The sequence below is a fragment of the Serinus canaria genome, chromosome 20 (assembly GCF_022539315.1).
Source record: "Serinus canaria isolate serCan28SL12 chromosome 20, serCan2020, whole genome shotgun sequence".
Taxonomy (NCBI): Eukaryota; Metazoa; Chordata; class Aves; order Passeriformes; family Fringillidae; genus Serinus; species Serinus canaria.
This window is the reverse complement of record NC_066333.1, coordinates 6,884,097-6,899,573: the sequence shown is the minus strand read 5'-3', so window position 1 is coordinate 6,899,573 and position 15,477 is coordinate 6,884,097. Positions and strand designations below refer to the sequence as shown.

The window sequence follows — 15,477 nt, the reverse complement described above, 5'->3', positions numbered from 1 at the left end:
GCCAGCCCGTAGCCACAGGAGACCCTGCTCAGGTAGTGCCCGGCGCCGCGGGGATTTCCCAGGCCAGACTCATGGGAGTCGAGCCCAGAAATCCCCTTCTCTCCGCGGCCGCCTCCTTTGCCCTCGAGATTCCCCAGGGACCCTTCGTGTTCCCGAGTGAGTCAGTTCTGGGAAGTGACACTGGGCCGGGGAATCCAGAGCGCTCGGTTCCCAATTCTCGCTGCCCGCGGGGAGCACGCTGCCTTCTCCCCGGGAGCAGCTGTAACCCGAGGCCAAAGCCGTGACCGGGCAGGCGGCTGCTGCGGTGTGTTCCTCTCCGGCACGGCGGCAGTGTGGGCAGTGTGGCGGCAGTGCCATAAGTGACCGGGGCACCGAGGTGACCGGGGCACCGAGGGGCGCTGGGGAGCCACCGTTCGCGGCAATGCCAAGGGAAGTGCAGGGAACGTCTCCGGAGCGGGCAAGGAACCTGGAAGTTCCTTGGGGTTTACTGGGAACCTCTCTGGGGAACTGAAACGAAAGTACAGTCGCGGCACAGCATTGTCGCCCCTTCCCCTTTTCAGGACTGACGTGTTTTCGGGGACACTCCGCCCCTCTTGGCGGCCGTGGGGCTCTCCAGAGCTGCAGCCAGAGGGGCCCTCCCTGACCGCAGCCGTGAGGGCCCTCCAGGGCAACAGCTCAGGGGCTCTTAAAGGCTAAATAAGAAAAAAACCCAAAAAACCTCTCTGAACTGCTGTTGGAAAGAATTGAAAGCTGGAGCTCCTGCGGGGGGCTGCACAGGCGCTCCCCTCCCCTTCCCGCGGACCCCGGCCGACCCCTGCCCCTGCCCCTGCTCCTGCCTGCGGCCGTGACTCTGGGCCGGGGGTTCCCGGGCGGGCAGCGCGGGGCTCGGGGGGGCGGCGGGGAAGCCCCGGACAAGGCGGCCCAACGCCCCTTCCTGGGCGGGAACGGACCGAGGCCCTCTTAGGAGGGCGGCGGCGGCCGGGGCGCAGCGCCATGAACCGGCTGAGACTTTTGGGACTGCTCTGCGCGGCGCTGCTGGGCGTGAGTGGGGCCGGGATCGGGGCAAGGAGCGGGACAGGGGCAGAGGCGGAGGGGATCCCTCCATCTCCGTGTCCCGCCGGGCTTTCCGGGAAGGGGCACGCTCCGGCCGCTCCGGCCCGTCCCGTCGGCACAGCCGCCCCCTCCGGGGAGACCCGGGGCTGTGCGCGGGCGGGGTGAGCGGGACCCGGCGGCTCTGCCGCGTCGGGTCCGTCGGTCCGCTCTCCCGGGACACAGCCAGGGCGGAGGAGATGTCTGGACTGCCTGGTATCCTCTCTAGGTCTTCTACCCACGCGCTTTCGCTTTCCTCTGATGGCGCGGGCCCGGCAGCGCAGCCCCTCCCTGCGCTGGCCCCGAGGGTACCCACGGACAGGGACGGGCAGCGGCGAGCCCCGGGACCCCCGGCCGGGACCCCAGTCGGGTGGGGTGCTGGAACCGGCTGCCGGCGCTTCTTTCAGTTCTCGGTTGCATGTGGGCTGCTGGGACGGCCCCGCAGCCTCATCGCTGTCCCCGCGCCCGGGCTGCTCGTGGTGCCCACTGGGGTGGGCTGCTCCCGGCCGTGCTGCGTGCTCGTCCGTGGCCTCCTCGGCCCGGCCCTCTGTCCCTCGCTCTCTGCCGGAGCCCCCGTCCCGCTCCGCAGGATGGCCAGGCGGATCTGCCGGGAGCTGGCGGGCTACTGGGGTTGGGCAGCGAGGGGCTGGCTCTGTCAGAGAAACGGTGCTCCGGGTGTCCTCTTGCACTCTGTCTTGCCCGAGAGCTCATTCCCTGCCTCCTTTTTACCCTTCCCTGTGCAGGTAGTCCCCTGCTAGGAGGAGCAAGGGCAGGCTCTGGCAAAGTTTGCACGGGTGATGCTCTTGACTGGGGCTTTCCTGTCCCTCAGGGAGGACGTGTCAGCCTTGGGAGGGGCTGGCAGTGCTCTGGGTGTGAAAGCTTGGTGGTCGCTGCTCCCTCTGTGCGGGACTGTAGTACTGTTGGCGGAGGCACAGGGTGATGTGCAATCACCTTCTGGTAGGAAATGTGGGGAAATGTGGAGCAACTCTACCGGAATCACTGCCACCCCACTTCAAAGACAGCACAGATGGCATCAGGCAGCGTGGGTGGCTGCTGTGGTCTGTGGTTAGTGGAGGTGTGGGAAGAGCACTGTGAGGAAGCCCTCACCTCAGGGTGCAGGTTAGCACATGTGTCTGTGGAAGCGTGATGATCCGGGAGCATTGGATATGAATTCACAGGTCTTGTTTCTTCTAGTGCTGGGAACCTGGTGATGCCTTGACGTGCTTTGATAAGCAGTATATGTACAAGGGCAGATGCTGCAACCGGTGTCGGCCAGGTATGGAAAACCTTTCCTGGGGACCTCACAACTGGGCAGTGCCAGGACCTACTGCCTGGGCACAGTGGGGAAAGCTTTGCTTGGTGTGGTGGAGCCCCTCTACATCATTGCCAGCAATGCTGACAGCTTCACCTCCCTGTGTCATCTCAGTGATAGAGCAGCTGGGACCTTGTGGGTGGTCTTGGAGACCCCTTGGATCTCACCAAATGTGCCACAGCTCTCTTGGCGCTGTTTGTGCTCTTGCAGCTACAGGACCCCATGGCAAAGGCAGCTTTGTGGGGACAGTGCTGGTGCTGGCACTAGCAAATTGCGATGGTGTTTGCCAGGTCCTGCTGTCACTGTCAGGTCATCTCCCAGTCCCTGGAGTGGCCCCACAACCCTCCCTCCCCACCTGGCCCCTGCAGTGTTTGTGGTCATCAGGCGAGCTGACTCCTTCAGCCCTGGCTTCCATGCAGAGTAGTGCAGCAGTCCTGGCATCCACAGCTGCCAGCCTTCCCCTGTCCTGCTGGTAGAGGTGCTGTCCGGAAAGAGGGAATGCCGCCTTGCCCCTTCCTCACCAGCCTCTATTGCAGGGGAAAAACTGATCTCTGAGTGCAGTGAAACAGAAGACTCTGTCTGTGCCCCCTGTGAGAGCGGGCACTATCAGCCAAGCTGGACCAAGGAGAAGCAGTGTCCTCCTCATGAAATCTGTGAAGGCAGTAAGTGCTCCCTGCCAGCACTGACCCCAGCCTGGGGGGACTGGCTCCCCTGCTTGCTGTCACACCTTGTACATGTTCCCTCTGTCCAGATGCCGGCCTCATTGAGAAGGTGAAAGGAAATGCAACACACAACACGGTGTGCCAGTGTCGGGCTGGCACGCACTGCTCTGACATCAGCTGCCAGACCTGCGTGGAGAACCAGCCTTGCCAGCTTGGCTCTGGCTTTGTGGCAGGTAAATCTGACAAGCTGTTCCCACTCAACAGGACTGATGCCCTGTCAGCGCTGACGTCAGGGAATGGGGGCTCCCCCAGCGTGGTGCCCCTGGCAGGGCTTTGGGAGAGCTGTGCCATTGCCACAGGGTCTGCTGCACATCTGGACTCTGCAGCCCCTTGCCCCCTCAGGCCCTCACCCCCCATAGCCCCTGCTGACCTTGCTGCCATCTCTGCTCCTCTCCAGCCAAGGCCATGGACCGGATGTCATCACCCTGTGAACCCTGTGCAGAAGGCACCTTCTCCAACGTCTCTTCTAAAACCGAGCCGTGCCACCCCTGGACCAGGTATTGTCTGAGTCCAGACCATGTCCTTCCACCAGTCCCAGTGAGCACATCCTCTGCTGCCAGTTTTCTTGGTGGCCTTGGGGACTGGGCAGCTGGACTAGTCTCTGAGGGACACAGCATCTGGCTGGTGTAGGGCCAGGAGAGTGGAACAGGGCTAGGAGCACAGTGTGGTCCAGAGCAGCATTGGCTGAGGTTGAGGCAGACATTCAGGCACTTGTATCTGTCCCTTGCTCTGTGCACAGACTGCTTGTCCCTTCAGAGGTGTCCATGCTGTCATCCATGCTGGAAGTAAGGGGTCAGGATCTATGGGGATGCTCCATGCCCTGTTCATGTTCTCCCTCCCAGTGCTCTGTGTGGCTGTAGTCATCAGCCAAAGCACAAGCCCTCTCCATGGGGAGTTTGGCTTTGAGGATGCCATGAACTGGCAGGTCATCAGTGTCTTTAGAAAGCTGCTTGAGGGTTAATTGCAGTTCCTGGTAGAAACGTGAGCCTTATTTCCAAGCTGAATTAGTCTTGCTTCAGCTGCCAGCCATTGGATTTCACTTAGCTTTTATCTGTGCCCAGAAATTACTTCCCCACAGAGCTACTTGTAGCCTATCTTAGCTTTTCTGTCATAGCTACAGTGCTCAAGCCCCAGGGGCTTCCCTGACCAGGCAGGTCTGCTCCTTCCTGTGCCTTGTCGCTAAACTTGTTCCCATCCTCAGCAGTTTCAGCAACTCCAGGCCAAGCCCCAGGGTTGGTACCCTGCTATGTAGCTGCTGTCCCACTCACTCTATGTTGGTGGAGGTCCCCCTTCTCACCCTACTGGAGCTTGGCAGGCTCAGAGCAGGATGTATTTTGGGGCAGCTGGGGTGCCTGCCCAGCTCCAACTATTCCCTGAGCTCGGTTACTGCTTTGGTTACATGGTCTTGTTTTTCCCTGCAGTTGTGAGGAAAAGGGGCTGGTGGTGAAGGTGAAAGGGACGAACTCCTCGGATGTGATCTGTGGTAAGTGCCTGGTGCCCAGGGCTGATCCAGTGCAAAGCAGAGAGCACCCCAGCGCTCCAGCTCCTGCAGCGCTCAGCAGAGCTGGCCTCATACATGGGTTTTTGGGGGAGGAGGGTCTGAGTGTGCCGCCAGTGTGATGCCTTCCTGCCTCTGTCTCCCTGAGGGATCCCTGTGGGGCTGGGGCATGACTCTGTGTCACACTGGGTGTCCCCTGGGTGCCTCACTGACCTGTCCTCCTGCAGAGTCGACCAGGCGCTCCTCACTGTCAGTGCTGATCCCCATCACAGCTGCAATTGTCACGTGCCTCGTGGGTGTCTGCATCTACTGCCTGGTGCACACAGGTGAGGGGCTAAAGCCTGTGAACTGCTGCCATGGCCAAGGGAGGGAGAACCTCAGCCAGAGGGGCCATAAAGGTTGAGCCAGGGAGGATAGTAGCAGCTCTGCTGAGAGTGAGGAAGCTCCTCTGGGGACATCACCAGGACAGGGTTTGCTGAGTCCTGCTCTGTCTTTGGGAGCAGGTGTGTTGGCACTGCTGCAGCCTGAGCTGGGTCAGCTCTCGGGGGACAGCTGAGTCCATTTTGGCTCCTGCTGTGACCCCCAGCCTGCCTAGCCTGGCAGTGGCAGCAGGCATAACATGAGCTGCAGGACCTGTTGTGCAGCAGCACCAGCCCTGGCTCTGACCCTGGGAAGCTTCTTGCAGGACAGCACTTCCCCCTGAACATTGCCTTTTCTGTCCTTCTTTCCATCCAGATTCCAGGCGACGAGTGCCAAAGGAGGTGAGTCTACCTAGACCCCCCTCCAGCAGTGGGTTGGGATCCTGCCTGGGCACAGCTGGGGATGTACCAGCAGCAGAGCAGGGGCTGTGGCTTTGCAATGCAGGAGGAGTGGGGGCTGAACTAGGCTGCCTTGCTGGGGCAGGACAAGGGCTGCGGCAACCTGAGGGTGCTGCTGGCAAGTGCTGAGCATTTGGGAGGGACCCATACTCTGGCCTGCATGGCGTTGTAGCAGGAGCCTGTGGAAAGAAGTGGGTGCAGAGTGGGGGAATGTAGCTGCCTGCCCCTGACCCCTGCCCCTGTGCAGATAGAGGCTGGGGAGCCCGGAGAGAACCCAGATACCCAGCAGCCCACGGAGCAGGATGAGAATGTCTTGCCTGTGCAGGAGACCCTACTCAGAGGCCAGCCTGTGGCCCAGGAGGATGGCAAGGAGAGCCGCATCTCGGAGCAGGAGATGCTGTGAAGGCGCAGGGGACTGCCCCCGACAGGAGCACAGACTGGACAGCACCATCTCCTCTGTCCCCTCTCCGGCTGGGGAGGAAATCTGGCATCTGGCCTGGCTGCAAATGATGGGATGCTGCAATGGACCATGGCACGACCACCCCACGGGAATACCACTACAACTCCTGGTCTGGTCACCTGCACAGGGCTGCCCTGGTGGAGCAAGGCTTGACATGGAACAGAGCCACATCCTGCTAGCAGCCCAGGTGATACAATGACCTGGGTGGCTGCTCACCTGCTGAGCCCTTGCAGAGCCCAGTGCAGCCCCTGGCCACAGCAGAGTGACCATGCTGACAGAAGACGCCAGCACACAGCCCTGTCTCCCTGAGTGCTGGAGAAGCCAGGGCTGGGAGAGGGGACTGTGAGACCACCACGGCAAAGCTCAGTCCCCTGTCTGGGGTGCTGTGGAAGCGCTGCCCATGCTGGAGCAGGGCACGCTTCCATCCGGACAGGGCACCCCAGCCCCTGCGTGCCGCCCAGCGCTGCCGGGCTCCGTGGGACCAAGAAAGGCAGGACCGGCGGGCCCTGGGCCGGGATGGCGGCGGCGGGGCCGGAGCGCAGACACCGACGTGCGGCGGCCGGGAGATGGTGCTGCGGGACCGGCACGGGCTGCGCGGGGCGGCACCGGCACCGCCCCGTCCCGTCCAGTCCCGTCCCGCCCCGCGTACGCCCCGGGTGGCCTCGCGGGGCTCTGGCCACGGGGGGCTCTGGCCGCCGGGTTGCCCAGCGCGGGGCCCCTCCCGCCGTTCCCCCGCACACCCGCGCGTCCGTGCGGGAGCGGCCGCGCTCCGTCACCTCCACCCACTGCTGGCGAAAGCGTGTGATTAAAGGTGGTTATCTGCCCCTGTGCGTGAGCAGCCCGAGCCCCTGCCCCCCACCGCGCCCCCGGCACCGGCGCTCCCGGATCTGATGTTCTAGGAAGGATGCTTTGGGAATGGGCGGGTGCTCCCAAGGCAGAGGTTCCCAGCTGAGGAGGGAGGGAGGAGCTGTCACCAGCTGTGCTGACCCCCACCGTGCCCCCAGGCCATCCCCAACACACCTGGCTGGCCCCACTCTCCTGTGGCTGCCCTCCCTGACCCCCACAGCAGAACCTGCCCCAGCACAGCCATGCCCAGCTCGTGTTCCACGCCGGGGGAGACGGGGAATGTGGGCAGGGCTGCCTGCAGCAGGCAGGTCCGTACCTCTCGCCTCACTGCTCTGGCAGTAAAATGCGCAAGTGGGGTCCATTGCACTGCAGGGCAGTACTGTGGGGTGCAGCAGTGGAGTCACCCCGGGCTCCAAAGCTGGTGTGGGGCTGCAGTGGCACTGAGCCCACTGCAGGCTTTAGGTACTGGGAGCAGCCTCAGCCTATGACCCACGATCTGATCACAGGCAGCACGGCACGAGAAAGGCCATAAATCCCAGAGCAGGAGCAGCAGGAGCATGGAGCAACTTTGCCAGTACAGGCAGTGGCACATTATTTAAGGCTCCTCTTAAAACCTAATGTTAGGTTTAATAAGGGAGATAAAAACATGGCAGCAGCTTTCCCTCCTCTCAGGGCTTGGCAATCCCAGCAGTGCTAGTGGGATGGTCTCAGGCTGGGCAGCATTCCCTTGGCACCAACCCAGAGAACACCCAGTTCTGGGGACAGATGTGATCCCGCTCCTGCTGGAGGAGAAGGTGTTGCGTGGGCCACAGATGCAAAGTCTTTGGCCCCAAATGTGAAGCCTGTGGCCCCAGATAGTTTCCAAAGGACTGTGTCCCAAGGTGGCAGGCTGAACTGTCTGGGGCCACCTCCCCAGTTCCCCCAAGGCTGACCCTTCCCTGCTGGCGTGCAGCATGCTCAGTGCCCACTCCTGCGTATCACACATGTACCATCTCATTAGCACGTCTGTCCCCCAAAGTGAGGAGGGAGAGCGCGTGAGGCCTAATTGAATGTAACTAATTATTCACTCTGCAAATGCTCTGTTTAAATGGGATTGTGAGGGACAGAATTACTCATTCTGAAAAGGAGAGAGAAAAAGAGAAAGACAGAGATAAAACAAATAGAGGCGGATGCTGGAGCTGCAGCTCGCTCTCTCTCCCCAGAATACCAATTACCGGATGAAGTGATTGTATAAATCTTTACCGAGTGAACGGACTGTACTAGTCACTTACTCCTGTCCTCCTATTATGAGGAAGCAGTGAAAAATCATCCTACTCTCTAGTCCAGTTAAGGATTTCCAGTTGCTGTCTTGGGCAGTATCTCACCAGCTGGAGAGCTTGTACTGGGGCTCTCTCAGGGTGGGGGTCCCACTGAGACCACAGCCCTCCTGCCCCCCCTAGCCCTGGGGTGGAGCAGTGGCTGTGCATGCTCTGGGGAGGGGCAGGACTTCTGCCCCAGCAGGAGCCAAACCATGCCATGAAGCACCCTTGGAGACATGGGCTGGTCAAGGGCCCCAGTGTCACACATGTCACACATGTTACACATGGCACCCAGGGACCCTGGTGCCTGGCTCAGTGGCACTCCACGTCTTGACCCCTCAATTTCCTTGTTCTTCCCTTCTGAGGGTTCAGCCCTGCCAGGCTCCTGCTCTCCTCCACTGGCTCCTGCAGTGCTCAGTGCAAAGGGAGAACACAGTGCTTCCCAACCTCTTCCCACACTGCAGTCAATGTTTCTCACTCAGGGTGTCTCTGCTCCACTGGCTGCAGAAAAGCACTTATTGGCAGTGACCTCCATCAGTCTTGCCTGCCACATCTTTTAATCCCAGATCCCTCCAAACACCCACATTTCTGTTCTCAGCAGTGGTGTGGGATGGGAGAGGAGGTGCTGGCCATGCAGAGCTGGGAAAGCTAACAGAATCCCCCTGCACCCTGCCATCAGTGGGGAGCCCCCACATTCTGGGGTCCTGCTGCATGAGCTGGTGAGGACCCAGCCAGTCCCATACTCCCTGCAGGCAATCCCAGATCCCCCTCACCACAAGGCACACACTGGGGGCTGGTTTTACAGGGACAAAGACCACCTGGTCTCCAACATCCTGCAGCCAGAAACTGAGGGACCCCCTCAGAAGGGCCCTGCAGGTGCTATTCCGGAGAAGCCACAGGAATTGTGTGGTGGGTTCAGCTGGTGGGGAAGACAGGCTGGGCACAAGTCAGTGATGAAAGGATAAAGCCTCCAGTCTGTCCTGCCTTGTCCTGGTTGGGGTTTTGATTGTTGCCAGCAGTGAATTTCCATGCACTGGAGATGTGCGTGTGTGGGTGTGAGGGAGAGATAACATCATCATCATCATAACAAATGCAGTTGTGCAGCTCCATTCTCTGCTTATTGGCTTTCTTCTCTTTATCTATAAATAATTGCGGGGACACAATAGACTTTTAAGTCTGCCAAAGAGTTTGTCTCCCTCCAGCAACCGTATTGCTACAGTGCTGCCACCTTATCTGCTTATAGAAGGATGAGGGTGGGAAAAATATTTACTGTCAGGGATATTTGTCATCTGCAAATTACTCCGCCTACAGTTCACAGCAGGGATGGGGCTGACAGCACCGATCTGTACTGTGGGAGTGTGAGCACAGGGGGACTCCACACTGCCCCAGACCCACCTGAGCCTCGTCCTGTTAGCTGGTGGGGTGGGCAGCAGCAAGCTGGCAAACCCAGCATGTGTGCAAAGCTATGCCATAGGGATGGGGGATACAGCTGATGATGCTGAGCCAGGTGCCTAGCAAGTGCCTTGACACAAGATCCTTGACACAGAGGATCACCTTGGTGGGACTGGGACATTAGGCTCAGAGGTTTGCCAGGTTACCAGCCCCTCCCCAAGCACAGGCCTGCACCCCCAGCCTGTGCAGCAGCCCCCAGCACAGCACCCCCAGGCACTGACCACTGTGAGAGCCTTATTGTTCTTTTGCAAAGATCAAAAGTGCTGGACACTCCACCACTCCCTCAGCACCCAATGTCCCTGCCAGCCCCGCTCTGCCTGCTGCTGCCAGCCCCACTAGGCTCGCTCACTGCTGGAATTCCTCACATCCTGCAGCCCAGAGGCCTTTGCACAGCACTTATCACTGCAGTATCCAAGAACCGATCTAATTGATGTGACACCAATTATTCCTGTATCACTAAATGCAGAATTAATGCATCTGTGTGTACAAATCTCCTAGACCCTGACCATGAAATAATGACTTTGACATGAAAAGAGCTAGAGTCTGGGAGCACCATCTCTCAGCTGAGCCCCCCCCCCCTCACTGCAGCTCTGGCCAGCCCTGCTGGGACACCTTCCTGATGGCCACATGAACCACACAGCATCCCTGAATCATCCAGCTGGCTGCACAGAGAGCTGGGGCTTGTGGCTCTTTGCAGACTGGGCTGCAGCCGTGGTGGTCCCACACAGCCATGCCAAGCCAGGCAGCACCAGCCCAAAAGTGAGTGCTGGCAGAGCTGCCCTGGCTATTGTGACAGCCAGCCCAGGGAGCTGCATGCTCCACAGGGCAGTGCAAAGCCATTTCTGGGCTGCTCAGCACAGCTTATGCAGACTGCAAAGCTCTTGGCTTGGACATGGACTGGTGCTGGGAAAAGCCATTCATTGCACTTGAAATTTTACTGTGAAATTAGGCTTTGCCTGGACACGCAGGGCTTGGCACAAGCAGAAGTTTGTATTTTGTAAATTGCTTTCTACAATCAATTAAAGAAAAGAGATGGCTGTAGCCAGAGGTGGCACACGAGATGGCTCCAGGCTGGGGCTGGTTCCAGTTCCCTGCCATACAGCCCCAGGAGCAGTCCCAGCCCAAAAGGAGTAGCCTCAGAATGGGGAGATAATGTGGCTGGGCAGAGCCTTACCTGGTGGAGGAGGAGGTGGGCAGCTGTGAGGGAGGAGGATGGTCCCATCAGGGGCTGCTGTGCTGCCCTTGTGCCCACACTGACCACTGGGGTCACATGGGAGCACATGGAACTGCTCCCAGGCCTTTGCACTGTGCCAGTCAGTGGCAGCTCAAGCTGGAGCCACCCTGGAGATGTTCCCTGTCCCCTCCCAGCCTCATCCCAGCACCAGTGCCCCTGATACTGGCGGCACACCATAGTGCCAGCACTGCTCCAGGGCAGCAAAGCAGAGAGGTCCCAAGTGAGCTGGGGGTGCAGTGGGGCACAGCCAACATGGCAAAGCTCTGGTACCCTTTTGGGCAGAGCATGGTGAGCACAGCATGTGTTGGGCTGCTCAGATGGCAAAGGGCTTGCCCTGGTTCTGGTGTGCTCAATGTTTTCATTAAGGACCTGGATGATGGAATAGAGAAAGTGCTTATTAAATTTGCAGATGACAACGAAGCTGGGAGGGACTACAAGTATCTTGGAGGACGGGATTAGAATTCAAAATGATCTTGACAAATTGGAGAAATGGACTGGAAAAAATAGGATGAAATTCAACAGGGACAAGTGCAAGGCAGTATGCTGAGCAGGGGAACAATCAGCTGTGCAAACACAAGCAGGGCTGGCGGCGTGGGGCCCAGCCAGGCATGAGGCCACACAGGCATGGGGCAGCACAGGGCAGGGGCAGACAGGAGGCTCAGGCTGTCTGCTCAGTCTGAGCTGGGCGGGTAGGGCCATGAGGAGGCAGGAGGAATGGATGGAGGGAGTGAGAGATACCTCTGTTGGCCTCAAGCACAGACTGACCTCTTGGAGCTGTGCCAGGGCTCCCCTGTGGTCCCATGTACTTCTCCACCTGGCCAGGAGCTACGGTGAGATCTGGCAGCATCCCAGTCCCTGTACACTTCAGGTGTGTTCTCCATCCCCTGCCTTTGCCAGCTCAGAGCCAGGGCAGACACTGCCCTGGAATCCCCAGGGAGATGCCCCTATGCCAGCTCCAAAAGATGCTCAGCCTTTCCTACAGAGCCCCTGTGAGGCAGGCTCACTGGCACAGCCCAGCACCAGGGGCCAAACCACCACCAATGTGCAGGAAGTTTTGCTCTAAAGGCTCTTCCCCTGCCTGGGGCTCTGCTGGAGGTCTGGCCACAGCCCCCTACCCCACAGCACACAGCCCTGCAGAGATCCCCTGGAGCCCTCCAGCTGCCTTCCCTTCGCTCCAGCAATTACAGCTCCAGCCAGCCCCCTCCGAGCCTGTGCAAACACCGAGGCTCATTTAAATAAATTAAGAAGACATAATAAATCAAAGGGAAATGAGGGGCTGTGCCTGGGGGCAGGGGAGTCACTCGAGTTTAATTACATTGGCAAGCCTCTCGCAGCAAAAGCACAGCAAGTCCCAGATGTGTCAAGCACAGATGTGCAGGAATGTGCAGAGCTTGGTGGCAGAGCTGGTGGCACCACCCTGACGCTGTGCCTGGCACAGCACTGGCTCCAGCTAGTCAGGAAGTGAGGTTTGTGCTGGCAGAGATGGGTCCTGGGCACTGTCCACTTCAGGTCACCTGTGCAGCAGTGCCCATGTGAGCAGATGGCATCCTGGCAGTGCAGCACTGGCAGCACCTAATGCCACATGGGCCATGCTGGGACAGCCTGCAGAGCCCTGTCTGCCCCTTTCCCAGCCCTGTGCCCTATGCCCTATGGCCACCCAGAGCCAGCAAGTCAGGCTGAGGCTCAGGGAGTATCCCTGGCACCACATTCCCCTGCCAGAGGCGATTTGCAGCCCCTTTGTCCCTTGTTGTTTAAGGACTCTCGCTCACGGCTGCATCAGGAACTCCAAATAGAGCTTTGTGTAGAGGCAGCAAATTTATGAGACTGGCTCTGAATTCCCAGTCACATCAGGGGCCAATTCGTCTTCCCAGGGCTGAGGATGAAATTAAATTATTGTAAAATAAATCTGTAAAAATGATGAAAAGACCATCACCCACTGGCAAGGGCGGGGTGCTGAGAACCCACGCGTGGCCGTGACGGATGGGGCTCACCAGGTGATAAAGCGCCCAGGACCTGGGACCTCAGGGATTTCTGCTGTAATCTCACTAAAGAGATGTTGTTTACAGGAAAAAGGATATTTTTGGGAGGAAATTGCATTTCAAGGTTAAAGGAAAAAAATGGAGCAAGTCTCCCAGGGAGCCACTTACGTGCGAGATGGCAGCAGACAGAGACAGGCGTGGGTGCCAGGGAGCAGCCGGGGTGGGACGCGGTGGGAGGCAGTGCCAGGCACACACATGTGCCAAGGGCCAGCTCCCCAGCAGCCCAGAGCCAGGCAGAGATTTCCCAGGCTCACAACAGGAGGCTAGAGGTGCTGGTGGGTCCAGGACAGTCTGAGAGAGCCAAGGGTCCCTGTGGGTGCTGCCAGCCCACCCTGATGGAGAAGCTGCTGCCACGCTGCTCCCCTGCCCTGGTGCCATGCTGTCCCACCAGAGAGGTGTTTCATCCAGCTCAAAATGGCAAACTCTCACTGCTTCCTCTGAGGAGCCCTGCAGGGGCCTGAGTGGCCACCATCTGATGCTTCAGGGCAAGGGGCTTGTGCCCTGCACAGGGATTTGCAGCTTCCAAGTTTCAGTCTTATCCTACAAGACAGATGCTGGAGAGAGATTTTTTTCCCAGCGATGAGTGGAAAAAATAATTACTTCAGCTTACAGTCAACTGGCTGGCCATTTAACAATAGGCCATTAGCATGGCTCAGCATGGGGAAAGGATTTATTTAGGGGACTCAGTTGCAAAGACAAACCAGCACCAGGTGCTTAATAGCAGTTCAGAGGTACCGGAGTGTTGCAGTGCTCAGAAAATGCAGCTGTGGGAGTTCAGAGACTTTATCCTTCATGTCTGTGAAATCCCACAATACCAGCAGAGATTTCTCAACTCGGCCCCAAGAACAAAAGCAGCTCACAGGGAAAGTGATGGCTCTGCAAGGGCAGCAGCTCCTACCACAGCCACCCTGGCTGGTCCAGCATTGCCAGGATTGGCTTCCACTGGCACAGACTGTACTTGTGTCCTCCCACCCACCCCAGGGCCACTTCCAAGGCCTGTTAGACCTTGGGATTCCCTTCTGATCCTGGCAAATGCATCCTGAGTTTGACACACGGGAGGGACATGTTCTGCCATCCTGGGAAAGCCCAGTCCTCCCATCCCAGGATTGGGTTGTGATCTGACATGAGCCTTCCTTGCTCATCTCCAGTGCTGGCCAGAGCAGCTCTGGAGCACCAGCAGGCTTTCCCTGAGCCTTCCCTGTGCCTTGGTGGCCTGGACAGGCACTGTCACCCACCAGAAGCCTTCTCACTCCTGCAAACACCATGGCTCAGCCATGGTTCCAACTCCTTCCTGCCATCATCACCAGGGCAGCACAATGATCACCAACATGTCCCTGCCCATGGATGGGCACAGAATTCTTGACAGCAGGGATGGGTGCTGGGCAAATCCCCTCACGCCTGTGAGTGCTGCCCCAAGAGCAGCAAACCCTCCCAGTACATGCCAGTACATCCCAGTGCATCCCAGTGCATCCCAGTGCACCCCATGCCCCAGCCAGGGGTCCTGTGGCCGAGAGCCCTTGCAGTGCTGTAGAGGAGCCAGAGAAAGGCCCTTTGCTGGCCCCAGAGCCTGTGTGGCCCCTTGCCCACAGCCCTGGCAGCGTGTGGGGCCCTGCCATGTTGCTGAGCATGGCGAGGGGTCCCAGGGCAGCAGGAGGGGCCGGGGGCAGGAGCTGGCAGCCGTCCCACACAGGCGGCGTGTGCCGAGGTGGAAGTAAAGAGTTACTGAGCAAGCAGACGTTCAATAATTCATGGTCACTGAACTGCAACAGGAACAACGACAAATAATAATACAGGAAAATGGGGAAAAACCTGAAATCGTTAGGCCAGTGGTTCAAGCATGAAGTGTGCATGCAGAGGGAGAGGGGTGCAGTCACGCCATGCCTTCATGCAGGGGTTGCTGCCAGCTGCACTGTGGCACTCTGCCCCTGGCCTGGCGCTCCGGCCCAAGGGCTCCAAGGGTGTCATTGCCCCATGGGGGCTGTTCCAGGGACGTGCCCAGCCCAGGGGAGGCTGAGCAGTGCCATGTGCCAGCCCTCAGTGCCCCTGAGCCTGGTCGGCATGCAGGGTGCTTCATGTGTCCAAGAGACAGGAAGAGCAGATCTACTCTCCTTAATTATGATTAGTAATGCTTCCCATGGGAGTTTGCAAACATGGTTTAATTAGAGCAGCTGGGCTCCCTCCACATGCTGCACCCTCCCCAGGGTCAAGGACAGAGTAGAGTGAGGGAAGCAGGAGCTGAGGAATGCTTGGCAGAGTTTAGCTGCTGGGCCCGCACAAGATTTGCCCCTTTTCTCTGCCCACAGCCATGGCCCAGGAGGCTGTGCTTAGTTTAGCTCAGCTGGCAGGGACCACCTTGTGTCCCTGCACACAACCTCTCCCCAGGCTCTGGCACCACCAGGACTGCCTGCTGCCCCTGGGGACAGGAGGACACCTGTGCACAGTGACTCAGCCAGAGGCCAGCAGACACTGAGCTGGGAAATTTAATCTACAGCTACAAGAAAGGGCTGTGGAGTCTCTGGAAGCATGAGCCTGCTGCTTCTGTCAAGAAGAAAAATAGGAAAGGGGCGTAGGGAATTAGACAAAGGCCATGAAGCAGGGAGGGAGGGTCGGGTGAATTTGGGAAGAGCAGGCAGTGGCTGCAGCCCCCCCAGAAGGGGCTGATGGCCAAACATCCTTGGTCCCAAAGCCCTGCAGAACTGGGACCAGGAA

General features: G+C 59.0%; 1 protein-coding gene across 4 annotated transcripts; it reads left to right on the top strand.

Moving 5' to 3' along the window:
- Positions 1 to 268: 268 nt before the first annotated feature.
- CD40 (CD40 molecule) lies at positions 269 to 8,065 on the top strand. 4 transcript variants are annotated; one of them, XM_050982183.1, is made up of 9 exons: positions 269 to 376; positions 2,284 to 2,365; positions 2,938 to 3,063; positions 3,153 to 3,296; positions 3,521 to 3,620; positions 4,545 to 4,606; positions 4,849 to 4,947; positions 5,357 to 5,382; positions 5,687 to 8,065. In XM_050982183.1, exons 2-9 carry the CDS (start codon positions 2,329 to 2,331, stop codon positions 5,840 to 5,842), a joined length of 750 nt encoding a protein of 249 aa, XP_050838140.1. In that variant the 5' UTR covers positions 269 to 376; positions 2,284 to 2,328; the 3' UTR covers positions 5,843 to 8,065. The 4 variants fall into 4 exon arrangements, with proteins under 4 accessions (XP_050838140.1, XP_030085903.1, XP_030085902.1 ...); XM_030230043.2 differs by lacking the exon at positions 269 to 376 and adding an exon at positions 907 to 1,041 and having other exon boundaries at positions 5,765 to 8,065; XM_030230042.2 differs by lacking the exon at positions 269 to 376 and adding an exon at positions 907 to 1,041.
- Positions 8,066 to 15,477: the final 7,412 nt, after the last annotated feature.

What these genes read in the sequence shown, in the direction of transcription:
- CD40 (XM_030230042.2), top strand. Translation starts at nt 994, where the DNA reads ATGAACCGGCTGAGACTTTTGGGACTGCTCTGCGCGGCGCTGCTGGGC. An exon ending in TCTGCGCGGCGCTGCTGGGC is followed by an intron (nt 1,042 to 2,283) that starts GTGAGTGGGGCC and finishes TGTTTCTTCTAG; the next exon opens with TGCTGGGAACCTGGTGATGC. An exon ending in CTGCAACCGGTGTCGGCCAG is followed by an intron (nt 2,366 to 2,937) that starts GTATGGAAAACC and finishes CCTCTATTGCAG; the next exon opens with GGGAAAAACTGATCTCTGAG.